Source organism: Lissotriton vulgaris, chromosome 3_1 (assembly GCF_964263255.1).
Source record: "Lissotriton vulgaris chromosome 3_1, aLisVul1.2, whole genome shotgun sequence".
Lineage (NCBI taxonomy): Eukaryota > Metazoa > Chordata > Amphibia > Caudata > Salamandridae > Lissotriton > Lissotriton vulgaris.
In genome coordinates, this window is record NC_141689.1 from 862,654,273 (window position 1) to 862,671,337 (window position 17,065).

General features: G+C 45.5%; 1 protein-coding gene across 3 annotated transcripts in view; it reads right to left on the reverse strand.

Annotated features, from left to right (window-relative positions):
* The window catches only part of ERCC6L2 (ERCC excision repair 6 like 2), a 1,198,109-nt gene that overhangs the window by 218,309 nt on the left and 962,735 nt on the right, over positions 1-17,065 (reverse strand). For all 3 annotated transcript variants that reach the window (XM_086961179.1, XM_086961178.1, XM_086961180.1), the window contains one exon: positions 13,108-14,296. In XM_086961179.1, coding sequence (XP_086817305.1) covers positions 13,108-14,296 — 1,189 coding nt within the window. The remainder of the gene's footprint in view (positions 1-13,107; positions 14,297-17,065) is intronic.

Consider the following 17,065-nt stretch of genomic DNA (forward strand, 5'->3'; position numbering starts at 1 on the left):
TTTCTCCAGCTCGACCTAACGAGCTGGGCGCACTGCTTCGCATTGCTTTCTCCAGCTCGACCTAAACAGGAATACTTGCAGGAAAATATATTTCTGTTGATCACTATTGATTTCAGCCATGCAAAGCAATGTCACTGCAATTCGGAAGAGGTCAAAAGCACCATTTCATTTCAATTTAATAACCAGGTTATTGGCTGTAACTTTAATATTTACCTTGTTAGTTTTCTTATTGCTTATGTTGCCCAGGATTATAGTGCTGGGGAAACTGTTGAATAAAATATCCTGTTGATTTCAATCATGCTTTTTTTCGGTAATATTTCTTTTAGGAGTATGTTAAGCACATGATTTTATTTCAGGTGTATTAGGTTGCAAAGGCTTTGCCTCTTGTTAACGTTTCTTAGAGATGCTTTTTTATGCAACGGCATTTAAGTCCCACCCACCTTCTTCATCCCAAATTTTCTGAACATTAATGGAAATATGTTGCTTATCTTTCTGCGAGTTGCATTTGGGTAGCTAGGAAAGCTAGATGCCGATCGCGTAGATCACATAGCAGAGCTTCCACCCTCAACCTCCTGAAGCACCCTGAAGACGTGCTCTACAGCTTACCTGCAGGACACTGATGTGGACGAGCAGTCTCCCCTTGCGGACAACGGAATTTCAGCCTTCCTGCCGGTCTCGGGGGCAAGGTGGCTGTTGCGGACCAGAGGAGGAGCAGCTCCGGCATGAGGAGGGTCTTGGGTGCGAGACTTGTCCGATCTCTCCATTGCACTTTGAGGGCGTTGGTGGGCCTTACTACTGCTGTCAGTATAGAATTTGCCCGGAGGGCACGCCAGCCGTAACTGACATGATTTTTGCACTGAAGACCAGAGGAATGCCTCCCAAAACAGCGAGGCAAGTTAAGGAGACTTTGGGACGTAATCTAACCCAGCCATAGGGATCAAGTCAGGAGTCCCCACCGGTGAATGCAGAGATTAATGCAGGTAAGCCCAATGACTACCGTATTCTGAGAAAGCAACTGGACAGTTAAGGGGCAGGGAAGCGGAGAAACTTAACAGAACAGGGGCAAGCCAGGAGTAAGAAAACAATAGTGCCTAAGACAGTGGAAGAAGTGGGGGCAATTTCTGATGAGGATAACGTAGTCATCACCCCTGTGCCACCACAACCCACCATCATGGACTTCTTTAAAACTAAGGATGGAACAGGGAGCCAGACTTCTTCTGAACCCTCACATGAAGTAGGCTCAAAGACACCGGAACCAAATCCGAGGGAAGGCGCGAGGGGCACTACTGAGGCGCATAGGGAGGACCAGGAGGAGAATGAGACACCACCTAAAGTGGCAGACAGGAACATATCTTTTGTTTGTACATCAAGCACGCCCCCATCAACTGGGATGGGACATCAGGGTGCCGCAGCCAGCATAGAAGGCATCTTGAGAGAGGTGGCTCAGGAAGGCACCGGGAAGGAACCCCGTACAATGTCTGACCCTCAATATTTGGGGATTCAATCGGGCTTTTCATTGAATAAGGAAAAAAACGGTATTAACAAATAGATTTACCACTGCCTCTGACAGTAGGATTGTAGAGGATGCAGTTTACTTAGGTATACACATTACGGCAAAAGTGGAAGATATTGTGGATATAAACCTGGCCCCTATAATGGGGAAAATTGAGAATGATCTGCAGAGATGAGACAATCTAAAGTTGTCAATAATTGGTAGATGCAACTTAATTAAAATGATGATTTTGCCAAACCTATTGTATATACTTTGTAAGATACCTCTGGAAATACATAACGATTGGTTCAGGCAAATCGCGAGAGACGTGGCTAGATTAATCTGGTCATACAGCAGGACTAGAAAAGCCAATGCATTCTTGTCCGTCCCTAGGGCTAAAGGTGGACTGGGGCTTCCTAATTGTAAACTATATTACCTCACTGCATCTTTAAAATACTATTGGCATCTCTTTGGAATCAGGGCAAGGGAAGAAAATTACCCCAGATATGTCCCGTCAATCTTCGAGATTTTGATTGTATCACGGGCTACCTTTTAAAAATGTATGACCCAAGTTATTTTAAAAGAACACGGTTTAAGATCCTAATTGCTGCGTTCTGTAACTGGGCAGGTGTACGGAAGAAACTTGTGATGGGTAGGTTTAGCAGATATACCCCTTTGATTATGAATGATCAGCTTCCCAGGATTCTACAGGATGAGTGCCTGGCAAGGTGGGAGAAAGTTTTTTTTTATTGGATAGGGGATCTTCTCGCAGGGGATCATATAGCACCTTTTGAAGTGGTCAGGGAAAGTTTTAACATCGGCCATCGGGACTTCTTCAAGTTTCTACAGTTGAGAGGGAAAATGCTACTTACCAGTATGCATCTGTTTTTGGCATGTAGGGCTGCTGACATTCATATCTTAGCATAGATCGCCGCCTAGTGTTCGGTCAACATGTTTGCACCTTGTTGTCTTGGAAGAGTCTTCGAAGTATAACAAGATAGGTGACTCCTCCCCTGGACTACAGAGCGCATGGGCATCTTCTCCATCTTCAGATTGTTTTTCGCCATTGTGGCAAAGATGGAGTACAGGAAGTAAGAGATGACCATGTAAATGTATGTAAGGAAGAGAACCATGCAGCTGTGACAGGGACCGGGGAGGAGGGTGGGTATATGAATGTCAGCAGCCCTACATGCCAAGAACAGATGCATACTGGGAAGTAGCATTTGCTGTTCGAGGCATGTGGGCTGCTGAATTCATATCTTATATGACTGTATAGCAGTTTCTCCTCTAGCGGTGGTCGCCTGTATCAGCTGCAGTGGTTTGAAAAAGAGTTTTAAGGACAGCCTGACCCACAGCAGCTTGTCGCTTAGCTTACACATCAACACAGTAGTGTTAAGTGAAAGTGTGTATGGTAGACCATGTAGCTGCCCCACATATGTCTTCTAAGGGAATATTTCCTAGGAAAGCCATGGATGCCCACATTTTACGCGTTGAGTAGGCTTTTGGGGGAACTGTTGCCTTTTGATAGCATATTTGAATGCATTTAACCATCCATCTGGCTATTCCTGCCTTGGAAATGGGATTACCCTTATGTTGTGGTGAAAAAGCGACAAATAGTTGTGTTGTCTTTCTGAATGATTTTGTTCTGTCAACGTAATATAACAGAGCTCTTTTAACCTCTAGTGTGTGTAGAGCTCTTTCAGCCACGGATTGCGGGTTTTGAAAGAAAACCGGCAATTCTTTGGACTGATTGAGGTGGAAAGTGGATATAAATAACTTTTGGCATAAATTTAGGGTTTGTACGAAGCACTACTTTATTGTGGTGTATTTGCATGAAAGGTTCCTGGATGGTTAGTGCCTGTAGCTCACTCACTCGCCTGAGGGAGGTAATAGCAATTAAACATGCCACCTTCCATGTTAAGAATTGTAGTTCACATGAATGAAGTGGTTCGAAGGGGGGTCCCATGAGTTTGGTAAGTACTATGTTTAAGTTCCAGACTGGAGAAGGTGGATGCTTTGGAGGGATAATTCTTTTAAGTCCCTCCATAAAAGCTTTGATAGGTGGTATTCTAAATAGGGACACATGTTGTCTGTTTTGAAGATATGCTGCTATAGCAGCAAGGTGTAGCCTTATGGATGAGTATGCTAGGTTACATCTCTGAAGATGTAGCAGGTAACAGATTACATTTTGGATGAAGGCATCCAATGGATTGATTTGGTTATTATTGCAATAAATTACAAATCTTTTCCATTTAGCTGTGGGACGCCTTGCTTCCTTGATGATGTTCATACAGTCTGGAGGCAATTTAAGATATCCGAACTCTAAGACCTCAGGAGCCAGATAACTAGGTTCATCTGATTGGGATCTGGGTGCCTGATTTCTCCATGGTTCTGTGTTAGCAGTTGTGGCTAGAGGCGCAGTCTTTGGTGAGGAACCACTTAGAGTTCTAGGAGCGTTGAGTACCATGGCTGTCATGCCCATGTGGGAGCAACCAGGATCATTGTGAGTGACTGATGTTGGATTTCCCCACTTTTGGAAGAATGGTTGGAGAACTTGTGGATGAATCTCCCATTCGTGAACTTGCTGACTGTATCTGCTTAGTAGGTCTGCTATCTGGTTGTCTATTCCTGGGAGGTGTTCGGCCAGGAGATAAATGTTTTGTGGAATTGCCCACTTCCATATGCTCTGTGCTAGGTGAGACAGTTGCAGAGAGTGTGTCCCCCCCTGTTTTTGGATGTAGTACATGGCTGTCATGTTGTCCGTCCGGATTAACACAGCCTTGTTGCACAAGTTTTTCTGAAAGTCTCTCATTGCTAGGAATACTGCTAGTAACTCTAAGTGGTATATATGTAGTGTCTTTTGTTTGACTGTCCAGAGACCTTGGACTGTATATTGAAGGAGATGGGCTCCCCAACCTGTCAGTGATGCGTCCGCTGTTAATATTACCTGTAGAACCGGCTCTTGGAACAGTCGCCCCTTGGAAAGGTTTTGTGGGTTCCACCACTGGAGAGAGCGGTAAGTGCGACTGTCTACCAACACTAGGTCTTTTAGTTGTCCTTGAGCTTGGTTCCACTGGCATGCTAGGCATTCCTGTAAGGGGCGCATTTGAAGCCGAGTATGAGGGACGATGAATATGCAGGAGGCCATCATGCCTATAAGCTGAATGAACACTCGAGCTGGCAGGGAGTGTTGTGGCTGACATTTTTGAATGAGAGATTGTATGTTGGCTATCCTGGCTGGATTTTGGATATGCCTTTGCTACGGAGGTGTCTATTGTTGCTCTCAGATATTGCTGTATGTGGGAGGGTTGCAGATGTGATTTTGGGTAATTTATGAAAAATCCTAGACTGTGCAGAAGCTGGATTGTCTGTGAGGTATGGCTGGCACATTGTGCGTATGAGTTGGCTTTTATGAGCAAATCGTCGAGGTAGGGGAACACATGGATGTGTTACCTCCTGAGGTGTGCTGCTACTACTGCTAGGCGTTTTGTAAAAACCCTTGGTGCTGTAGTTACCCCGAAGGGGAGAACTTTGAATTGATAGTGCTGACCCTCTATTGTGAACCTGAGATATCTCCTGTGAGCCGGATGTATGGAGATGTGAAAGTATGCATCCTTGAGGTCTAATGTGGCGAGGAAGTCGCCTTGCTGGAGTAGTGGGAGTACCTATTGTAGAGTGATCATATGGAGAGTATACCCCTGTCCCTTGATGTTGTAAAGGGACTGGGTCTATGGCACCCTTTTCCAGCATGGATAGCACCTCCTGTTGGAAGAGAGTGATGTGTTCTTTGGACATTGGACGGTGTTTGGGTGATATGTTGGGTGGAGTAGAAGTGAGTTCCAGGCAGTAACCATACTGGATAATTTGTCTCACCCACCTGTCTTTAGTGATAGCGTTCCAGACTGGTAGAAATTGTGTTATTCTGCCTCCGACTGGTGTTAAGTGGTCTGGAGGGAGTGTGAAAAAGTCACTGTTTGGTGGCGGTGGAGGCTCGGTGTTATTATTAACACGTCCTCTTCCCTTGTTATTTTTCCCTCTATAACCTCCTCTATTGGAGCCTTTATTAAAGGTGCCTTGTGTAGTGCTCTTGAATGATGAAGAAGTTTGGGATGTGTTGCCTCTGCCTGAGCCTCGAAAGGAGGAGCAACGAAAGGAGGTCCTAGACTGTTGAAATTGAAGTGCACCCATGGACTTAGCGGTGTCAGTATCTTTTTTCATCTTTTCTAAGATGGTATCAACCGCAGGGCCAAATAAGAAATCCTGGTTAATGGGTTGATGAGTATGGTAGATTGTACTTCATTTTTAAATCCTGAAATGCGGAGCCAGGCATGCTGGCGTAGTAATACTAGTGTTGAAAGACCTAGCAGCTGTATCAGCTACATCAAGGGCACATTTTATGGATGCGTTAGTGATGAATTTCCCTTCCTGTATTAGGTCGTTAGCTTTTGCCTTATAGGGTTCTGGTAGGTGTTGTAATAATCCCTCCAGTTGGTCATAGTGTGCTCTGTCATATCGTGCTAGGAGAGCTTGGGTATTGGCAATCCTCCAGGTACTTGATGCCTGAGAGGCCACTCTTTTCCCTGAGGCTTCTGAAATTTTTGACTCCTTGTCAGGAGGGGGAGCATCACCTGTTGTTTGCGAATTTGATCTTTTCCTAGCATTAGATACAACTAGGGAGTCTAGTGGTAGCTGAGACTGATATAAGAGAGGTCTGTAGGGGCCGGTTTATATTTTTTCTCAATTCTTGAATTGAGGACACGCGCCCTGGCTGGGTCTTTAAAGATGTCTGGTGGTTGCTTTAGTACTCCTTTTAGCATAGGGAGTACACGTACACTCTTCTCTGATGTTGGGAAGGTGTTAAATAGAAAATCCTCCTCTATAGGGTCAGTGTGCATGTGTACGCCATGATACTGAGCTGCTCTGTCCACTAGCTTGTTAAACGCGACAGTGTCGTCAGTAGGAGATGGCTTTGTGGGGTATGGAGAAGGATCGGGTATGGGTTGTGTATAATATGTGTCATCGGGATCATTATGGTCACTCCAGGTGTGATCCTGGTTTCCTTGATCGTCAGGTTGTATAAAATCATACTGAGGATCTTCACCCATGTCTTCTTCCTCATCATATTCTATAGGGGTAGGAGAATATGGAATATAAGGCATGTTAGGAGTGAAAGGGGGAGGTGTGAAGGTCTTGAAGGGTATGTGCCAAAGTCCTTTTTCTTAGGAGGAACATGAGAAGGGGCTTCAGTGTCCAGTCTTCTCTTGCTTTTATTGCAGACTTATATATGTCCTATATCAGGGTGTATATACAGTCTCTGTTGTTCTGGGCACACTGGATCTGGATGACAAAGTTCTTCTTCCACTGTCTGTGGCTTCGGTGCCGAGGTTTTTGGATCGGTCGCCTGCTTGTCTTTATTTTTGGTTTTCGGGTGGGTTTCTGTGAGAAGTTGGCCTGATGTATGATGTCCACAGTTCTGTGGGCACCTTGTATCAGTCCAAACAATCCCTTATGGTGGTGGTTGTAAAGTCAACCTTTTAGACCAGCTATCCTAGGGGTAGCATGGACAAAGCAGTCTTAGGCTAAACTCAAGAGGGCATGTGAAGCCAGCTGTTTTACCACATGCAATCTTGTAATATCAAATGAAAGGACACCACACAAGTAATATATTATAAAAATATATGTATTTATGAGTGCAGAGGCACAAGCGTTTAAACAAAAGCACAGTTAAACATTCAAAAGTTGCACAATTTTAGATAGGCCCGGTTGCCACTCAAACCATATACTAAAATAGTGGTATAAGTACCACCTTTCGAACAATGGTAAGGCCTAGGGCGTTGTGAATCGCTGGGACTACTCGGGACTAGCAATGATGAAGTCGGGAGAGGCCAGCGGGACACGGGTGCAGTGCCTAAAGCACACGCATGCACCAATGCAAAGTCAATGGCGCGTAAAAGTTAAAGAGTTACTGTTTTGGAAGTCTTCCGACTGGACTAGAATTACCACACTTTAAACTAGGACACTAGAGGTGTAAACCACTACAGGAGCACCGGTGTTAGTTCGTTACCTCACCCACAGGAAGCGGGTGCATAGGTGCCAAAGTGTGTCGGGTTTCGTCGTGTAGATCTATGGAGCCTGGAGATGAAGATGCTGCAGGCAGCCAGGAGGGAAGAGTCGGGTTGGATCCAAGGGTGGATCGAAGATGTAGAGTACCTGAAAGCAGAGGGGACAGAGTCTGGGTCACTAGCCGTGACCAGGATGGAACCAGGAAGGAACCAGGCAATGTCGGGCGCAATAAGGTGGTTGTCGTGAAGCTTGTCTCCGCTGCCACGTGGACCCTGGGGCATCAACGATGACCAGGAGTGGAGCACGAGCTGTCCCACGAAGGCTCTCGCTGACGGCGGTATCGGCTTCGTGATCGGAGGTAACAAGCCGTGGCAAGTGCAATCCACGCCGCAGGATTTGAAGATCGCTTCTTACTCGGACCAGCAAGGTCAGAGCGGTGGCTCCTTTTTAGGGGAGCAAGGGCAAGTCTGGAGCAACCAAATTAGCAGTGTAAATTTCAAGGTTTGTCGGTTCTGGGGCCACTAGCCAACAGGCAAGCGACCGGACCAACGCGTTGAGCAGGAAAATTCAAAAGGGCCCACGCAGCACTCGATGAGTGTGGAGGGGAGATCTTCTGTGCAAAAGCTGCTCTGGGCTGGGGCTTCTCAAACCCCAATGCACAGCTTCGAGGGTGCCTCGGGAGCTGCACGGTCAGCACTTCACAGTCTTTCCAAGATGGCCAGCTCCACGATTCACGTCGCCTCCACGGGTCTCAGATTCACTGGGACTGTGGATCGGGCTGTTAGAAGTCAGGGAAGCTGGGTCTTGTCGATCTCTGTCGCTCGAGTTCCGGCGGGAACTGCAACAAAGCAAACCGTTGGGCGCTGGATGGTGCCTGTTTGCACAGGGTGGTCACTCCTTGACCACAAGGGAGATTCTTCAGTCTTTCACGTTGAGTGGGATGTCAAAGGGTCCAGAGTTCTGTATCAAAGTTTCTGTCAGGATAATCTAATGCTCCTGGGCACAGCTCCTACCTTTATTCCAAATCAAGGGTCTGGATTACCTGCTAGGTCCCTCCTATGGGTGGGACCCAGGAAGGGGGTGGTTACACCCCTTTCCCTTTGTCCAGTTTCGCGCCAGAGCTGGGACTGGAGTGTCCCAGCACCGGTTTGAACTGGACTATGCATGGGAAGCCTTGTGCTCCCCAGGCAGTGTCTAGTTTCATTCAACCCTCCCTTCTACAATCCACTATCTCCCCAGCTGAGTGATCAGCCAGTTGTGTCAGTTTGGATAGCCAGCCAGGGGTGGCAAAAGATATGCTGCAGCCCCTGGTAGGCCTTGGATACACCTATGCCCTGGGTACCTATAGTACACTGTACAGGGGCTGATAAGGTGACCCAATGTCCAATTGGAGATGTACCTAGGGTACATGGAGTCCATTTTACAGAGAGAGCAGATAGCCTGGGGTCCTGATTAGCAGGGTCCCAGGCCAACTAAGTCGAAAACCAGCTAAACACTAGGCAATAAATCTGGGGTAACCATAGTCAGGTATCCACCTTCCTACAGTTTCGGACTCAATGGATTTGTTTGGGTCGAGTGTCTTTTTAGGCTGGACGTCTTTTGTATGATGGGCAGCCTTCTTTGGCTCGACGGCCTTTGTCTGCTTGCAACTTTTTTCGGCTCGACGACCTTCTTTGGATCGACGACCTTTTTGGCTCAACGGCCTTCTCCGGCTCGACGGCAGTCTTCAGATCGACGACCTTCTCTGGGTCGACACCCTTTTTCGTATCGACGACCTTCTTGGGATCGATGGTCTTCTTCGGATCTGCGACCTTCTTGGGGTTGACGGCCTTCTTTGGATCGACGACTTTCTTGGTGTTGACGCCTGTTCTCGGCTCTGTGGGAGTTTTTGAGTCTATGGCCTTCTTGTGCTCTACGACTTTTTTGGGTTGAGCGGTTTTGCTCGATGCCAAGGCCACTTTGGGAAGTGGTTTGCTCGGTCCCGGGGTACCGGAAGGCTTGGGTGTGGTGTTCGGCAGGGCTTCTGAAGCGGTGTTTCGGTCGCGGCTATGGCTTTTAGGCGATGCTTTGACCGGAGCCTTGTCTGGAGGTGGAGGCGGGGTAGGGGCTTGGTACTCACGGCTTGCCCCGGTGTCATCTGGTCATCAGAGTCCGACTGGTCCTCTACGGTGACTATGTCCAGGTCGTCGGAGCCCTCCGCCCCTGGGAGTTCATGTTCGTCGTTGAATATGTTTTCTGGTTCTGGTGCCTGCTGCTGAATCGCTTGTCGAGCTGCTCTTCGGTTCCGGATAGTTTTCTTTGACCGGAACAGAGCACAAGCTGGACAGTGTTCTTCGTTGTGCTCCGGAGATAGGCACCTGTTGCATACTTTATGCTGGTCACTGTGTGCAAATTTGGACGGCGCTGTGGGATAAGGAATTTTATAAATTTATATTCCAACACCTTCCCTACTGTTACGGGGACTGGTGTTGGAATATAAAATTATAAAAATCCTAAATCCGCGCCCTCCAACGCAAGTCGTGGTAACGACTTGGAGTTGTAGCGGCCGCGTGGTAAAGGTATGCTTTGTTATAACCTGCGTTGTAACAACGTACATCCGCCTCAAACACTTTCTTCCTTAAAAAGCTGGTGGTGCAGCGGGCTTTGCACAGGTATCCCTGATCGAATTATTAATAAGGGCTTCTGGTTCTTCGATCTCACAACTGTATAGTTGCTTATTGGAAGGGGTCACAGACTATTTGGACAAGCATGGGTTGAGATGGCAGGGTAGGCTAGGGGTCCGGGATTCCTGCTTTTTGAAATCATTTGACTCCTATGCTCTGCGAACTTGCGGTCACATTTTAAAACCCTCTTTGACCTGTATATAACGCCCGCGAAAATTGTGAGGCAGGGAGGAGTGGAAGGGACACAGTGTTTTAGGAGTAGGATACACGTGCGGACCTGGTCCATATCTTCTCTACATGCCTTAGTATAGAACTGATCGGCCGAGAAATATCTGGCTTTTTGTGGCATGTATTGAAAGAGGATGTCCCGCTGTCACCTCAGCTTATGTTACTAGGTGTAACTGAACAAGAAGGGAAAACTGGCGAAAAGCTTACGTTTATTGCAATGTCAGTCTTCAGATTCTGTGTTGCCGTAAATGGCTAGACCCTTCTCCTCCGGCCTTCCAGCAGCGGAAAGGCCGATTTCTGCACATATTCAATTTGGAAAGAGCACTTTATGAACGGAGAGGCAGAAAGGGAAGGATTAAAGGGAAACGGATCTGGTGGCCACTAATCCCTTGGGCTACTTTACTTGCCTAGGATGAGTGAATGTCAAGGCACTGACGAATTATACTTTTGTATTTATAATGAAGTTTGGCGATTAATTTTTTGATAAATCTATTTGTATTGTATCTATACCCATGTCTGTGTTGCCACTTTCCATTCTAGGTATATTGGGCTCTATCATTATTGTAATTCAAATTAATTTATCTCTCTATTCTTAACCTGGTCAACCTTATACCCTTTTAACCAGAGTTCTTCTGTTTTCATTGGTTAATAAATTACATTAGTTTTATAGTTCTGATTAATTTAAAGGAAATGTGTTTTTTTAAATGTACTTTATATGCATTCTGATTTATGCTGCATTTGCACTTTTTTCTGGAATAAAATAAACAATAATAATGAAAAAAAAGGAAATATGTCGTTAACGGTGTCACGCACGGTTACGTTCCCACATTTTCTCACAAGCTGCAGGTACGTTAAAGCGCTCTGTTTAAATACAATGTTAGATCGAAACTTAATAAATGGCACAGCAATGGTTTCAAGTTAGGATAAAAGAGGGTCCTTCCCTACCTTGTTCCTAAATGGTGGCATAATCTTCACCTAGAGCTCTGAAAAACAGTGACTTGTATTAGTTTCGAGAGTAAGTTGCAAACCTTTTTTTTTGGCCTCTTCCTGTACTACGGTTTTGCATCAAGTACAGTATTGACGTCGGTGCGTTTTCAAAATAATTAAAAAAAAATGGTGACTGGCGGACGTGGTGGAAGTGGTGGTGGACATGGTGGTGGAGGCTGAAGTGGTGGTGGTGGTGGACATGGTGGACTTGGTGGTAGTGGTGGTGGTGGTGAACATGGTGGTGGATGTCACACAACATGACTAGGTAATGACTCATTAGGCAACTCATATTTACGGATTTATGGGCAAGCCTGGCAGAGGAGAACCCCGAATCCCTGCAGACCTTTTACATCTTTGTCTGGTGCAGAAATGCATTTCGGTATCGCTGACTGGTGGAAGCTTAAATTTTGAGGCTCTCTGTTGTTGAGTACTGCAGGGAGGAAAGGAGCATTCCGTTGTCAGCCTGTGTCGTCGGGCTACTTAGCTATTGACAGGGGGGCGAGATCTTGGCTTCGCTCAGGTCCCCCAAAAGGGTGTCTATGAAGGCCTCATTAAATGGAAGCAGTAGTTCCATAGGTCTACCCTGGCTGCAGAACTCGAGTAAGTGCATTTGTTTTAACTTCTACTGCTTTAGATTAACTCAAGCATTCCATCCATCGCTTTTTCAAAAATACTTTCAGAGTGTAGGACCAAGAGGGATGGATATGTCCAGATGTGGGTCCCTTACACACAAAATCACTGTAATCAACTTATATCTGGCTGATGAGTCCTAACTATGGCGAAAATGGTTCTAGGATGCTTGTGTTCTGGTTCAGAGAAGCCTGGCAGTTCGGGCTGAACTGTTCCCATTGGAGCAGTCAAGACTGAATTGCTGGGTCCAAACAGGTGGCATAATGTTAAAAAAAAACAATGGACATGGATGCGACCCCAAGTAATTGCCATAAGCTGAAATTAATTCAAGCATTCCATTCATCACTTTTGTGTATATTTGAGTGATCATGGTAAACGCACAGGAACTTTGCATACAGCAAAGCATTGCTAACCTTCTGATCATGTTCAGAAGTAACTACTGACTGGATTTCATCAAGTGCAACAAATCGTTTGTTTACATACTAATCTATAGAGGGCAGAAGCCATTCTCTCCCTGTTGAGAGGAGAAGAACATCAAAGCAGACTCATTTGTTGATGATCCGTGGGAATATGGGCTAGATACAGCAGACTCTTACATTTATTGGAGCTGCGTCTCCAATAAAGGTAACCATGAGCCTCTCAGGGTGCTATGCAGAAGTGAAGTGTTTGGCGAAACAAAATGTCTTCATGGTCAGATTTTGCGGTCAGAAGGTAGGTTTGAATGTAAATGAGTTTGTTTATTCATATGTGCAAGCATACATGGAAATGTGCAAGCAAGAAACTTGTACGGTATGTTTGAATCCTTTCTTTGTATATCACTCATAGATTGGAAAACTGGCCTCTATGTTAGTTACAACTTTAAGAAAAATATAAATATAGTAAAATGTGCAAATGCTCACACAATTTGCATTGAAACATTTCATTACATTCTAGAATAAAGTAAGGCAATTATGTAAATCTTGCAATGGAATGAGTAGATGTTTCATAGTGTCTATGATCTCCCAAATATCAATTCAAAATTGCAAGTAAGAGTTTCAAACTTACCTAAAATTTCGTCCAGTGATCCAACATCTGCTCGTCTTCTAACAGTGCTTATATCATTTAAAGATGTATTTTGCAAGGTACAGGGATTTGTCGGGATAGGCTCAAGCAGATTAGTTGTCTTAATAGGCTTTGCTGAGGTAGACTCTATTTGAATTCTAGATTTTTGTCTTTTCTGCCTATGGTCTTGCTTGCCGAACCGGACTTTCTTTGTTGGAAGGTCTTCTTCTGAGGAAGAGAAGGTATCTATAGTTTGAGAGTGGCTTTCAGTGTGCTTTTTGTTACAGGAAGACCATATTCTTTTGTCTTTTATATGTCTGGAAGAAGAAGAGCTCAGGCTTAATGTCTGAGCCTCTGCTGCTATGTCAATATCATCAGACTCATCGCTAATGTCATCTTCATTTCCAGTACATCTGCCCTTTATAGTAGTGCTCACAGAATTTCTCTTTGTTTTTTCAAAGAATGAACTAATATTGGGAAAAAACAGCTCATTCGAGGCCATTTGTCTATCACCTCTCACAGAGATTGGTGACATTTCTTCTTCATCTGAGTCTTCTGATTCATCTGAGGTGGTCTCGTATATTATACCAGTTTTGGGAGGCGCCTTCCTTAGCTGATCTGACAACTGGCATGGCACAAGGAGATCTTCACTCTCTCCTGAGCTGCATTCAGTCTCCATGACAACATCAAAATCCAAGGAACTCTTCGGGGTACTCTTTTTATCTCCATTGTCAGTTTCTTCTTCAGAGTCTGACAACAGTTTCAATCTTGGAGCATGTTTTTTAAGCCTAGGTATATCTTGCTCATTTTTTGGTTTTGGACTATCTGCATTTTGACAAGTCTCCAATGTCAACTTATCTGCATTGATCTTTATGCTTTTACTGTGCTTCCCTGACACAGACTTACTACTCCGTTCTATCTTGCCATCAGCAAGCCTGCTGCTACTGTCAGTGTCCTCATCACCAGATGTACCTGCTCGTTCCAACATTTTCGAAAAGCCACACTGCAGTAGAGTAAGCTGCTCTTTTGGATTGACAGAAGTGCTTGTATTGCTGGCTCTGCTCTTTGAGGTTTTCGTTTTACAGGCTGCTTTACTCTCTTCTTCGCTGTCACTATTGAAATCAAAGGTGGATTTCTCTGCTTCTCTCCCAGGTCTCAGATGGTATTTCTCTTCACCCTCCTGCACAGCAGTCTACAAAAAATATTTTCACCACATTGCAATTAAATGATGACAATAAAACATCTCACATATACAGATTGGTAAACTCATTTCCCCAAATGACAACAGAATGGGGCATTTACAATAGAGGATGAGCTACCTATTTCAAGATTCTGAAAGCTTGGCAACCAGTACAGAATGTTGGAAGGTAATAAAGTCACCCTGTTTAGTGTAGATAGCAGTAGCGGCTGCTACCCAACGGGCATGGGGAGGGGGAGTGGGTTGGGGAGGGAATTAAAAATATTAAATTATAAAAAAAAGAAAAGAAAACTTACCTGGAGGTCGCGGTTGCCACGACTTCTCCAGCAGGAAGCACCCAGCCTCACAGAATCCCCTGACCAATCACACCACTGCCTTAAGCAGCGTTGTGATTGGTCTCAGCGCCATTGTTCGGCGCTCAGAGAGGGTCTTGGAGGGTGGGCATGTTCTCTACAAAGGCTGTGTAATACAGCCTGTGGAGAGTATGCACAGTGGGCATGACTGTTTGGCTGGCCCAAACCGGCCTGCCAAACCTTCATGCGCACTTTAGGTGCAGCCACCACTCATCCTCCGGACTTGAAGTCAGGGGAGGACAGCCTCGCCCCACCCTATCAACGGGGCTGCTCTGCAGTGCAACTGCAATAGTAAAAATAAAATCATATTAACGGCCGGCCGTTATTATCAATTTATTTTTAGTTTGCACTGCTTTAAAGCAGTGGGGTGGCGCTCCTGTTAGATAGTCAACATGCTAAGCGGTATTTAAGCAGCAGATTTTAAAAGACTAACTAAAAAGTTTTGAGGTACAGAAGGGAAAAGGTGATTTATTCCTTAGTTGAAAAATGCTTCCAAGTAATTATCAAGCATTGTGAAAGTCAATAGGTCTGACCTTGGCAAGACTGCAAGATTTTTGTTTTTTGAAAGCATATGCACTAGCCATTACAAGTTTTAAAAAATATTACAAATGCCACCATTTAACAGTGGCATGCATATAATTGCTAAATGTTTTTGTAAAAAATAACCTTTTGCTACAATAAATAAAAAATAAGCAAAATGCAGTAACTCACAGGGAAGAAAGCCAACGGTTGAAGTGGCGGGATCCACAGGGTGTATGCAAAACATAAATGACATCTGAACTCAATCAATCAATCAATCAGGGGTTTATAAAGTGTGCTACTCACCCGCAAGGGTCTCAAGGTGCTGGGGGGGGCAGCTCCGGATCAGTCGATGAGCCAGGTCTTGCGGTCCTTCCTGAACTTATCCAGGGTCGGGGAACTTCTGATGCTCACCTGTAGCTTGTTTAAGGTCTTGGCCGCGATGTAGGAGAAGGCTCTCCCGCCTGTTCTGTTCCTGCGGATGCGGGGGACCTCTGCCAAGGCGAGGTCGCTTGGGTCAGTGGAAGGATACTTTCTTGTTGAGGTATTTGGGTCCAATGTTGTTGAGGGATTTGTAGGAGTAGGTGAGGAGTTTGAAGGTGACCCTCTTCTGGACGGGGAGTCAGTGGAGGTCTCGTAGGTGTTGGGTCATGTGTTCATGACGCGGTGTCCTGAGGACGAGTCTGGCTGCGGCGTTCTAGAAGGTCTGGAGCCTGTGTAGGAGATTCCTGTTGATTTTGGCGTATAGGACGTTGCCGTAGTTCAGTCTGCTGGTTATGAGCACGTGGGTGACGGTCCTTCTGCAGTTGGGGGGGATCTATTTGAAGGTCTTGTGGAGGATGCGCAGGCAGTTGAAGCTAGTGGAAGTGACAGCATTGATCTGGCGGTTCATGGAGAGGGAGGAGTCAAGGATGATGTGGAGGTTTTGCGTGTGGTCTGTAGGAGTGGGTGAGTTACTGAGGGCAACCATGTGTTGTACCAGGCGGAGGTGCAGGGTCCGAGGATGAGGACCTCGGTCTTCTCTGAGTTGAGCTTCAGACAGCTGTCATTCATCCAGGCTGCCACGTTCTTCATTCCTTCTTGGAAGCAGAGTCTGGTGTCTCCAGGATTCTTTGTGAGTGAGAGGATAAGCTGGGTGTCATCGGCGTAGGACACGATGCTGAGCATATGCTGCCTAACGATGACGGCAAGGCAGGCCATGTAGATGTTGAAGAGAGTGAGGCTGAGCGATGATCCTTGGGGTACTCCGCAGTAGATATCAGTGGGTAGAGGGCTAATCGAAAGCTGCAGTGTCTATATGTATGAATTTTTATTATGATATTTTGGGGAAAACAGGAGGCTGGAGAGATAGATGAATCTGCCTCTAAACCGAACCTAAAAAAAACCCATTGGGACCAAGGTCAACATGGCCAACACTTCTCCACTCCACAGGCCCCCAAGCCAAATGACCATAAAACTCAGAAAACAACGAAAATGCAGCAGAAATTCATTCACTTCACCCAAAACCATCTAGATTAATAGAAAACAGCCAATGAGGCCACAGTGTGACCATATGGCACTTGAGTGAAGTCACTAGGGGAGATGCAAACACCTTTCTCCAAGAGATCACCAGGAGGAGAGACTGTTTACCCACCATGGAACTCTATAAGGTGTATGTGCACTGTGTAGGTAGCAAGAACTGCTGATACCCACTTACCAGAGGTGTCTGCTGGTCCAGAAGACTGCAGGGGTGGTAAAGGGATACAGCAGATCAAATGTGACGATTGCTTCATCAAGGTCCTTTGAGGTCTCAAAGAAGGTATAACGGGATGGAACAGTGGTTCAAGCAAACTGATAATTGAAACTTAAACATAATCGGTGCAAGTTATTTTTTGCATCATAAGCTGTACTT